This window comes from Entelurus aequoreus, linkage group LG22 (genome assembly GCF_033978785.1).
Source record: "Entelurus aequoreus isolate RoL-2023_Sb linkage group LG22, RoL_Eaeq_v1.1, whole genome shotgun sequence".
NCBI lineage: Eukaryota > Metazoa > Chordata > Actinopteri > Syngnathiformes > Syngnathidae > Entelurus > Entelurus aequoreus.
The window spans coordinates 42920674-42931729 of NC_084752.1; the positions used below are offsets into that span (position 1 = coordinate 42920674).

An 11056-nucleotide genomic window follows, 5' to 3' on the forward strand; every position below is an offset into this window, starting at 1 on the left:
TCTCCCTCCCGCACTCTTCGTCCAGTCTCCCGCACTCTTCGTCCATAGCCTCCCGCACTCTTCGTCCATAGTCTCCCTCCCGCACTGCGTTTAGGTTAGCATTAGCATTAGCAGCGCTTGCCATGGTGCTGGCATACTTGCCATGGTGCTGGCATACTTGCCAACCCTGCTGATTTTCCTGGGAGACTTCTGAATTTCAGTGCCCCTCCTGAAAATCTCTCGGGGCAACCATTCTCCCAAATTTCTCCCGATTTCCACCCGGACAGCAATATTGGGGGCGTGCCTTAAAGGCACTGCCTTTAGCGTCGTCTCTCACCTGAAAAGGAGACTATTATATATGTGTCCCTTATCCATAGGTTGATCTATAACCCATAAAGTAGGCAGGCACAGAGATATTTCTCAGCGTGTGTTTATTCCAGCCGGCACGTTAATACACTGACACACAACATCCGGATTACCATCCTACATTGCTTCAAAACTATAGCAGGTAGTAATGTCCAAAAATATAACAGAGACGAAGCAGAAGAAGGAAGAAGAGACTTGGCGATGACCAGTAAGAAGAAGTACGCTTGCAAGTTCCAAAATGATTGGAAACAGTAATTTCAGTTCATCCAGGACAGCTGGAAGGGGAAGGGGTATGCTGCCTGCACATTATGTAGATCACACTTCTCCATTGAACACAGTGGCCGAACGGATATACTTATTCATGAACGTATTATTTATATATATATATATATATATATATATATATATATATATATATATATATATATATATATATATATATATATATATATATATATATATATATATACACATATATGAGGTGGCGACTTGTCCAGGGTGTACCCCGCCTTCCGCCCGATTGTAGCTGAGATAGGCTCCAGCGCCCCCCGCGACCCCAAAGGGAATAAGCGGTAGAAAATGGATGGATGGATATATGAAAATATATACACCCCCCATCTCCCGAATTCGGAGGTCTCAAGGTTGGCAAGTATGGGTGCTGGTGTTAGCCAACATCCATCCATCCATCCATCTTCTTCCGCTTATCCGAGGTCGGGTCGCGGGGGCAGCAGCCTAAGCAGGGAACCCAGACTTCCCTCTCCCCGGCCACTTCGTCCAGCTCTTCCCGGGGTATCCCGAGGCGTTCCCAGGCCAGCCGGGAGACATAGTCTTCCCAACGTGTCCTGGGTCTTCCCCGTGGCCTCCTACCGGTCGGACGTGCCCTAAACACCTCCCTAGGGAGGCGTTCGGGTGGCATCCTGACCAGATGCCCGAACCACCTCATCTGGCTCCTCTCGATGTGGAGGAGCAGCGGCTTTTCTTTGAGCTTCCCCCGGATGGCAGAGCTTCTCACCCTATCTCTAAGGGAGAGCCCCGCCACCCGGCGGAGGAAACTCATTTCGGCCGCTTGTACCCGTGATCTTGTCCTTTCGGTCATAACCCAAAGCTCATGACCATAGGTGAGGATGGGTACGTAGATCGACCGGTAAATTGAGAGCTTTGCCTTCCGGCTCAGCTCCTTCTTCACCACAACGGATCGATACAGCGTCCGCATTACTGAAGACGCCGCACCGATCCGCCTGTCGATCTCACGATCCACTCTTCCCTCACTCGTGAACAAGACTCCGACGTACTTGAACTCCTCCACTTGGGGCAGGGTCTCCTCCGCAACCCGGAGATGGCACTCCACCCTTTTCCGGGCGAGAACCATGGACTCGGACTTGGAGGTGCTGATTCTCATCCCAGTCGCTTCACACTCAGCTGCGAACCGATCCAGTGAGAGCTGAAGATCCTGGCCAGATGAAGCCATCAGGACCACATCATCTGCAAAAAGCAGAGACCTAATCCTGCAGCCACCAAACCAGATCCCCTCAACGCCTTGACTGCGCCTAGAAATTCTGTCCATAAAAGTTATGAACAGAATCTGTGACCAAGGGCAGCTTTGGCGGAGTCCAACCCTCACTGGAAACGTGTCCGACTTACTGCCGGCAATGTGGACCAAACTCTGGCACTGATCATACAGGGAGCGGACCGCCACAATCAGACAGTCTGATACCCCATACTCTCTGAGCACTCCCCACAGGACTTCCCAAGGGACACGGTCGAATGCCTTCTCCAAGTCCACAAAACACATGTAGACTGGTTGGGCAAACTCCCATGCACCCTCAAGGACCCTGCCGAGAGTATAGAGCTGGTCCACAGTTTCACGACCAGGACTAAAACCACACTGTTCCTCCTGAATCCGAGGTTCGACTATCCGGCGTAGCCTCCTCTCCAGCACACCCCAATAGACCTTACCGTGTTAGCCAACATTCAAGCTCCAACAAGTATAGGATAATGTGTCAACAAATGTTAACATGTTTAGCTAAGTGTACAGAAGTCATGAATCTAATAAAAACAAACAGCTAAATATGTTGCTTAATGTTAACATATTTAGCTAAGTGTACAGAAGTCATGAATATAATGAAAACAAACAGCTAAATATGTAGCTTAATGTTAACATATTTAGCTAAGTGTACAGAAGTCATGAATCTAATGAAAACAAACAGCTAAATATGTAGCTTAATGTTAACATATTTAGCTAAGTGTACAGAAGTCATGAATATAATGAAAACAAACAGCTAAATATGTAGTTTAGAGTTAGCCTAATCGTCAGTGGAGACACCGGAAGCGGAAGTCATTATGAGCTGCAGTTGCACTCCACGCCGCTGGGGCGGTGACGTCACTAGTACGCGGCGGGTGGTGACGTCACTTGTACGCTGCCGCAAAGTGTCATGGCGGCGTGCATGTCCGCAGGACGACGGCAGATGAACTCTCCTTAAAAGTAGGAGTTATTTCTTCATTTTTAACATTTGTTTCTTCCGCCTGGTGTTTTGGTCACCCTGCAGCTAAAGAAGGCTTCTCATTTTTGTTTTTTTGACCAAATCAGACGTGGATTTTGTTTCAAAGAAGGTGGAAATTTCAAGAAGGTAACATTTCACTTCTTCAGCGAGCAACATACAAGTTAGTTATTAAAAGAGTTAGTTAATGAAAGAGTTAGTTAATAAAAAAGTTAGGTAATCAAATATGTTATTTTTCTGACAGATATAATGATGATTTCTTCAGCGAGCAACATACAAGTTCAACAATAAAATAGTTAGTTAAAAAAAGAGTTAATAAAAGAGTTAGTTAATAAAAGACTTAGGTAATAAAATATGTTATTTTGCTGACAGATATGATGATTTCTTCATTGAGCAACATACAAGTTCAACAATAAAAGAGTTAGTTAATAAAAGATGTTATTTTGCTGACAGATATGATGATGATTTCTTCAGTGAGCAACATACAAGTTATTAATAAAATAGTTAGTTAATAAAATAGTTAATAAAAGAGTTAGGTAATAAAATATGTTATTTTGCTGACAGATATGATGATGATTTCTTCAGTGAGCAACATACAAGTTCAACAATAATGGAGTTAAACAATAAAAGAGTTAGTTAATAAAAGAGTTAGTTAATAAAATATGTTATTTTGCTGACAGTTATGATGATGATTTCTTCAGTGAGCAACATACAAGTTAGTTAATAAAAGACTTAGTTAATAAAATAGTTAGTTTATTAAAGAGTTAGGTAATAAAAGATGTTATTTTGCTGACAGATATGATGATGATTTCTTCGTTGGTGCGCCGAGTTGGCCGCCTCGTGCACCCAGCCCTACTTCCGGCTACAAGCCCCGCCCCCCTGTTCACCTGCAGGACGCTGGCCTCCAAGCAGGTGAGTTGTGAAGCTCGGGGCTGTCACGTGACCTCACCTTGTGGCCTGCTGCAGGTCAAAGGTGACAGGAAGGAGCAGAGGCCAAAGGTCAACAGGAACAAACAGGAAGTGGAAATCTGGCAGAGGATGACGGTGGAGGCGCTCGCTCGCGCCATGGACCGAGACTTTGGTGAGGACTTGTCTTCTTCTGTGGTACTCTTCTACTCTTCTTCTGTGGTACTCTTCTACTCTTCTTCTGTGGTACTCTTCTTCTGTGGTATTCTTCTACTCTTTTTCTGTGGTACTGTTCTTCTGTGGTACTCTTCTTCTGTGGTACTCTTCTTCTGTAGTACTCTTCTTTTGTGGCACTCTTCTTTTGTGGCACTCTTCTTCTGTGGCACTCTTCGTCCGTAGTCTCCCTCACTCTTCGTCCATAGTCTCCCTCCCGCACTCTTCGTCCATAGTCTCCCTCCCGCACTCTTCGTCCATAGTCTCCCTCTCGCACTCTTCGTCCATAGTCTCCCTCCCGCACTCTTCGTCCATAGTCTCCCTCCCGCACTCTTCGTCCATAGTCTCCCTCCCGCACTCTTCGTCCATAGTCTCCCTCTCGCACTCTTCGTCCATAGTCTCCCTCCCGCACTCTTCGTCCGTAGTCTCCCTCCCGCACTCTTCGTCCATAATCTCCCTCCCGTACTCTTTGCCCGTAGTCTCCCTCCCTCACTCTTCGTCCATAGTCTCCCTCCCGCACTCTTCGTCCATAGTCTCCCTCCCGCACTCTTCGTCCATAGTCTCCCTCCGGCACTCTTCGTCCATAGTCTCCCTCCCGCACTCTTTGCCCGTAGTCTCCCTCCCTCACTCTTCGTCCATAGTCTCCCTCCCGCACTCTTCGTCCATAGTCTCCCTCCCGCACTCTTTGCCCGTAGTCTCCCTCCCTCACTCTTCGTCCATAGTCTCCCTCCCGCACTCTTCGTCCATAGTCTCCCTCCCGCACTCTTCGTCCATAGTCTCCCTCCGGCACTCTTCGTCCATAGTCTCCCGCACTCTTTGCCCGTAGTCTCCCTCACTCTTCGTCCATAGTTAGTTAATAAAAGAGTTAGTTAATAAAAGAGTTAGGTAATAAAAGATGTTATTTTGCTGACAGATATGATGATGATTTCTTCGTTGGTGCGCCGAGTTGGCCGCCTTCTTCTGTGGTACTCTTCTACTCTTCTTCTGTGGTACTCTTCTTCTGTGGTACTCTTGTAGTCTTGTGTGGTACTTTTGTAGTCTTGTGTGGTACTCTTGTAGTCTTCTTCTGTGGTACTTTTGTAGTCTTGTGTGTTACTCTTGTAGTCTTGTGTGGTACTCTTGTAGTCTCCTTCTGTGGTACTCTTGTAGTCTTGTGTGGTACTCTTGTAGTCTTCTTCTGTGGTACTTTTGTAGTCCTGTGTGTTACTCTTGTAGTCTTGTGTGGTACTCTTGTAGTCTCCTTCTGTGGTACTCTTGTAGTCTTGTGTGGTACTCTTGTAGTCTTCTTCTGTGCTACTTTTGTAGTCTTGTGTGTTACTCTTGTAGTCTTGTGTGGTACTCTTGTAGTCTTCTTCTGTGGTACTCTTGTAGTCTCCTTCTGTGGTACTCTTGTAGTCTTGTGTGGTACTCTTGTAGTCTTCTTCTGTGGTACTTTTGTAGTCTTGTGTGTTACTCTTGTAGTCTTTTGTGGTACACTTGTAGTCTACTGTGGTACTCTTGTAGTCTTCTTCTGTGGTACTCTTGTAGTCTTGTGTGGTCCTCTTGTAGTCTTGTGAGGTACTCTTGTAGTCTTCTTCTGTGGTACTTCTGTAGTCTTGTGTGTTACTCTTGTAGTCTTGTGTGGTACTCTTGTAGTCTCCTTCTGTGGTACTCTTGTAGTCTTGTGTGGTACTCTTCTACTCTTCTTCTGTGGTACTCTTCTACTCTTCTTCTGTGGTACCCTTCTACTCTTCTTCTGTGGTACTCTTGTAGTCTTGTGTGGTACTCTTGTAGTCTTGTGTGGTACTCTTGTAGTCTTCTTCTGTGGTACTTTTGTAGTCTTGTGTGGTACTCTTGTAGTCTTGTGTGGTACTCTTGTAGTCTTCTTCTGTGGTACTTTTGTAGTCTTGTGTGGTACTCTTGTAGTCTTGTGTGGTACTCTTCTACTCTTCTTCTGTGGTACTCTTGTAATCTTCTTCTGTGGTACTCTTCAGTGTTTCCCACACATTCATTTATTAGTGGCGGCCCGCCACGAAAGAATTAAGGCCGCCACAAAAACTTTTTTTTTTAAATTTAATTTATTTTATTATTATTATTATTTTTTAAGCTTCTCAGGCAAATCATATAGTTGATGTAGATGCCCATATCGGCTGTTCAGATTTACTTTACAAAAGAGAAGTGTAGGATCAAGATTTTTGGAGCTCTTTGTTCAGTGGATCAGATGTTTGATGAAGCTTTGTGTCTATCTACCACCACTACTGTTTTCTGTTTATTTGTTACTGACTGTGGCAGGACACCTCTGCCTCTGTTTCACTTTATGTTGCTGGTAAATAATATGGTTGTAGTAGTAGGCTAAAGTTAAATTATTTAGTATGCACTAATTAAAGGGGCAGAGCTTTAAGAGACATTTTAGCTTTTATATTTTTACAAGATATATTTTTTGTAAGAACCACAATTAATAAATATATTTCAGTGAATAACTTATTGTTCAAATCTGTCGGCTAATTTATGGATTTTTCCTCGCTAATGGCCATAATGTTTAGTTTTTAAAGAAATAGTTTTCATGTTACGCTAAAAAGGTGTGTGATTGTTTGTGCTATGGCGCCATCTTTAGGACGAGTTTGCTCACAGCAGGTGCTGCGGGTTCAATATGTTTTTCCTGTTTGGTGCCTTGAACCGGAAGTAGAACTGTCCATAGTGTTTCTGATCGAAAGGATTCTTCATCACTTTAAGCAACATTTGTAAGTTTTACAATGCAACTAAAACTATCAGTCGAAGTCCAAGACTAGATCTTAGCAGTCTAAGTCTAGGGTCTAGTCTTGGACTGTTCTGATCCAGATCAGTGCTTTCCACTTGTAGTAGTTTCAACAAGTCACAGACCAGGACTTTGGATGTGTGTAGATCACATTGTGGAGGCGCTGCTGAATACGTCGCTGGATGTGGACTGTCTGGAGCCAGACTCGGTTCTGGACGAGAGGTGGATCAAAGAGGTGGTGACGCGCTCAGGAATGAAGTTCCGATGGGCCAAACTGAGCGAGAGTCAAGAAAGAGAGGACAGAGACGCCGTGCCACGGTACCTGACAGTTTGATCAGGCTACGACATCATCAAACTGTTCTAACAGCTGACCTCTGACCCCCGCAGACCTCCGGCGGACCAGAGCAGAATGGTGCAGCGCCCCCCAGTGGTGACGATCATGGGTCACGTGGACCACGGCAAGACCACGCTGCTGGATAGTCTGAGGAAAAGCCAGATTGCCGCCAAGGAGGCCGGCGGCATCACGCAGCACATCGGAGCCTTCCGAGGTATCGGACTCAGAACCGCCCACACTGGTGGAGGCACCCACCTTGTTTTTGTCTTGCAGTGGAGTTGCCCACAGGTGAGAGCATCACCTTCCTGGACACGCCCGGCCATGCCGCCTTCTCCGCCATGAGGGCGCGTGGAGCCCACGCCACAGACATGGTCATCCTGGTGGTGGCGGCCGACGACGGCGTGATGAAACAGACGGTGGAATCCATCCAGCACGCCAAGCAAGCCGCAGGTAAGGTACGCACCACAGCTGCTGACTGGCGGCGTTAGCATCCTTGTGTGTTGCAGTTCCCATCATCGTGGCGGTCAACAAGTGCGACAAACCTCAGGCCGACCCTCAGAGGGTCAAACTGGAACTCCTGGCTCACGATGTGGTCTGCGAGGAATTGGGAGGAGACGTTCAGGCCATCCACGTCTCCGCCCTCAAGGTATGGACACCTGTAGCTCGTGCTGACGGTAGTCACCACCTCCCACTCTGCTCGTCGCCAGGGGGACAACCTGCAGGCTCTGGTGGAGGCCACGGTGGCCCTGGCAGAGGTGCTGGAGCTGAAGGCGGAGCCTGATGGCCCGGTGGAGGGCGTGGTCATCGAGAGTCGCACAGACAAAGGCAAAGGGTTAGTAGTGTAAGGACATAGAAACAAGATGGTGTCTCTTAAACAAGAGTTTGTGGTGCTGTTGCCTTGCCATCATGGATCCGTTATTTATTTATATATATGTATATGTGTGTATATACTGTATATATGCACCGCTGCTGCTCACTGCTCCCCTCACCTCCCAGGGGGTGAACAAGGGGATGGGTCAAATGCAGAGGACAAATTTCACCACACTTAGTGTGTGTGTGACAATATTGGTACTTTAACTTTAATATATTTGTCTGTGTATATATATATATATATATATATATATGTCTATATATTAGAGATGCGCGGATAGGCAATTATTTCATCCGCAACCGCATCACAAAAGTCGTCATCCACCCGCCATCCACCCGAACCAACATTGTATCAAAACCACACCCGCCCGCCACCGGCCCGTTGTTATATATCTAATATAGACGATGCAAGGCATTAGTGAGGTTAGAAAGCTTTTGCCTGTTAAAGAAAGGAGACTGAGCCAATGCAGCAGAGACATTCAATGCATGCCACGCATGAATATCTCTTGGCCACGCATTAGAGGCTAAGAGATATTAATGCCTGATAATATTATTTATCATTATTATAATATTATTGTCATTTCCATTAAGAAAGTGTTGACCATTGTTGCCAATGCCCTCAGATCAGCTCCTCACACTTTGTGTGCGCAGTTGCAGCAAGCAGAACGATGCTTTTAAGAAGTTAAAAAAATGTTTTAGAAAGACTAGGCCTATATTTTCGTTAGGTAAAAAAAATGTTCTGAATGTATTTCAATGACTATTAACTTGTTAGCGTTCTAATGCTCACATAGGGACGAGGGCGGGGTGCACGGTGAAACAGTGAACAATTTTGCGACAAAGATAAACCTTTATTGATTGATCTGCAGCCATGACAAAATATCAGACAATCTCCATTGTCAACGACAGGCAGGGAAATAAAGATAAAGACATAGCCTATGTTGTAGGTATAGGCTCATACAATTTTAAGTTGAAATAAAAAATTTTTAAAAAATGTGCCTCATAAGCCTTAGGCTGTCAATCACGCGCACAAACTTAAATTATACAATAACATATGTATGTCATCCCTATTTAAACAAAAATGAATTAAATACATAATAATAATACATTACCTGCAACTTATTGGCCAAGGCAAATAGCTGAAGGGGGGAAATCAAACCCATCAGACTGCACTTTATCATCAAACTTGAATTATAATGAAAATGATAATAAATAAATAAAATAAATGATTAAACTTAAGAGATGGTTTGATGCCAATAAATTATCATTAAATGTAGAAAAAACAAAGTTCATGATTTTTTGTAAGAGGAAAAGGGAGGAAACGATCAAATTGTCAATAAATGGAATAGATATTGAAAGGGTTTCTGAACTTAGATTTTTAGGAGTGATACTGGATGACGGTCTGACATGGAAATCTCATATTGCACATCTGCGGAAAAAGATGTCTAAGAGTATTTTTATATTAAATAAGGTAAAATATGTGTTAGATTATAGGGCAATGCGTATATTGTATTGTGCACTTATATTGCCATATATCAACTACTGTGTGGAAGTGTGGGGGAACACATATAAGAGTAACATAAAGGCATTGTATCAACTACAGAAAAGAGCTATAAGGATTATTCATAAAGTAGATTACTTAGAACACACTAACATATTATTCATTAATTCAGGTTTATTGAAATTACAGGAGCTAGTAAAGTTACAGACATTATGTGTCATGTTTAAGGCTAAAAGCAAAACATTACCAGCAAATTTACAAAAAATGTTTGTCATCACTTCTGAGAATGAAGAGCATAGAAGAAAAGGTCATTTCCAACATCAGTATTCAAGGACAACTTTAAAACAAATGTGTATATCAGTGGTGGGGGTTAAACTATGGAATTCTCTTTATAATGAGATAAAAGATTGTAAAAATATATTCAAATTGAAAAAAATATATAAAGACAGAACAATAAAATCATATGGACAGCCATAAGTGTTTACATTTTGCTTTATAATTATTAATTTACTTGTTTTTTGCCTGGTTTTGTATCTGTTTTGTATCATCCTGTGAGGTGTACCTGTATATTACTTCTTTTGTATTTTTGTTCGGTTTGTACTTCATGAAGTTTTGCACTTGTGTTTTTTTTGTTTTGTTTTGTTTTGTTTTGTTTTCGTTATATTTGGATGTAATTGTTGGTTCACATATCATTAAGTAAGACTATGTATTATGTGAAGGGGGCAGGAAAATATAAGATTTTTCTTCATCCTGCTCCTTCTCAGGCATTGGTGTGTAACGGTGTAACTGAATAATTGTGGTATAATTGTCTATCAAAGATGCACATCAATGAAGGAGATAAATAAAAATGATGATGATGATGATGATGATGAAAATAGACAAACAAAGCAGGCTAAATAGCCTTACATTGTAGCCAATCGGAGATGCGCTTCACTTGAAAGCGAGGCCAAATAATTAACACGCAGTAGTATATTCCGAATAGAAAAAAACACAATAAACAACGCAATTGCCTTAATTTCTTTGCATTGTAGTGCGCCCAAACAACACGTAACCATCACAATTATTCAGCTGACCGAACTCAATATAGGTTAGACATGGGCGTATTTGGTATAGCCTAGGTAACGTAGACTAATTCCTTTAACATATCCAACCGTATGTCTACTTACTTTTCTGGGGCCGTACTTATCAAGCTTCTCAGAATTACTCCTAAGAAGTCTGCTAAGAGTTGACTTAAGAGTAAATAAATTCTTGGCTGAAAGCTGCACTTAAAAGTTAGTTATCAAGCGTCTTACTCACACTTTCAGCGAAGTGTAGGACTGAATCTTAAGTGTCACACTCAGAGCTGAATTACGACATTACTATGTGCCGTAAACGCAATTTTAGGTGACGTCATTTCTGTGTCCATAGAAATAACCAATCACGGAAGGGAATCCGTTTTCTAAGAATAAAGAAATATCTTGGAAATATTTAAGTGGACAATGGGAGTGTATATTTTGACAATAAACAACAAAATAATACAAAACAAACTAGTCCCCGCCGGCACTCACGCTACCGCTCCCTCTCTTCTCTCGCCCACACACTCACTGACGTCACTCACCTCACGGCCACACACATACGCTACTGTCATAACATTTTCTTTCCAATTCATTAATTAGGTA

At 43.2% G+C, this 11056-nt stretch overlaps 1 protein-coding gene across 1 annotated transcript in view; it reads left to right on the forward strand.

Annotated features, from left to right (window-relative positions):
* Positions 1-2774: 2774 nt before the first annotated feature.
* Positions 2775-11056, forward strand: part of LOC133639485 (translation initiation factor IF-2, mitochondrial-like) — a 12845-nt gene continuing 4563 nt past the window's right edge. The window contains exons 1-8 of the mRNA XM_062032800.1: positions 2775-2972; positions 3640-3755; positions 3810-3924; positions 6843-7014; positions 7084-7244; positions 7304-7480; positions 7537-7676; positions 7738-7862. Of these exons, the coding sequence (XP_061888784.1) occupies positions 3642-3755; positions 3810-3924; positions 6843-7014; positions 7084-7244; positions 7304-7480; positions 7537-7676; positions 7738-7862 (1004 nt within the window). The 5' untranslated portion in view covers positions 2775-2972; positions 3640-3641. The remainder of the gene's footprint in view (positions 2973-3639; positions 3756-3809; positions 3925-6842; positions 7015-7083; positions 7245-7303; positions 7481-7536; positions 7677-7737; positions 7863-11056) is intronic.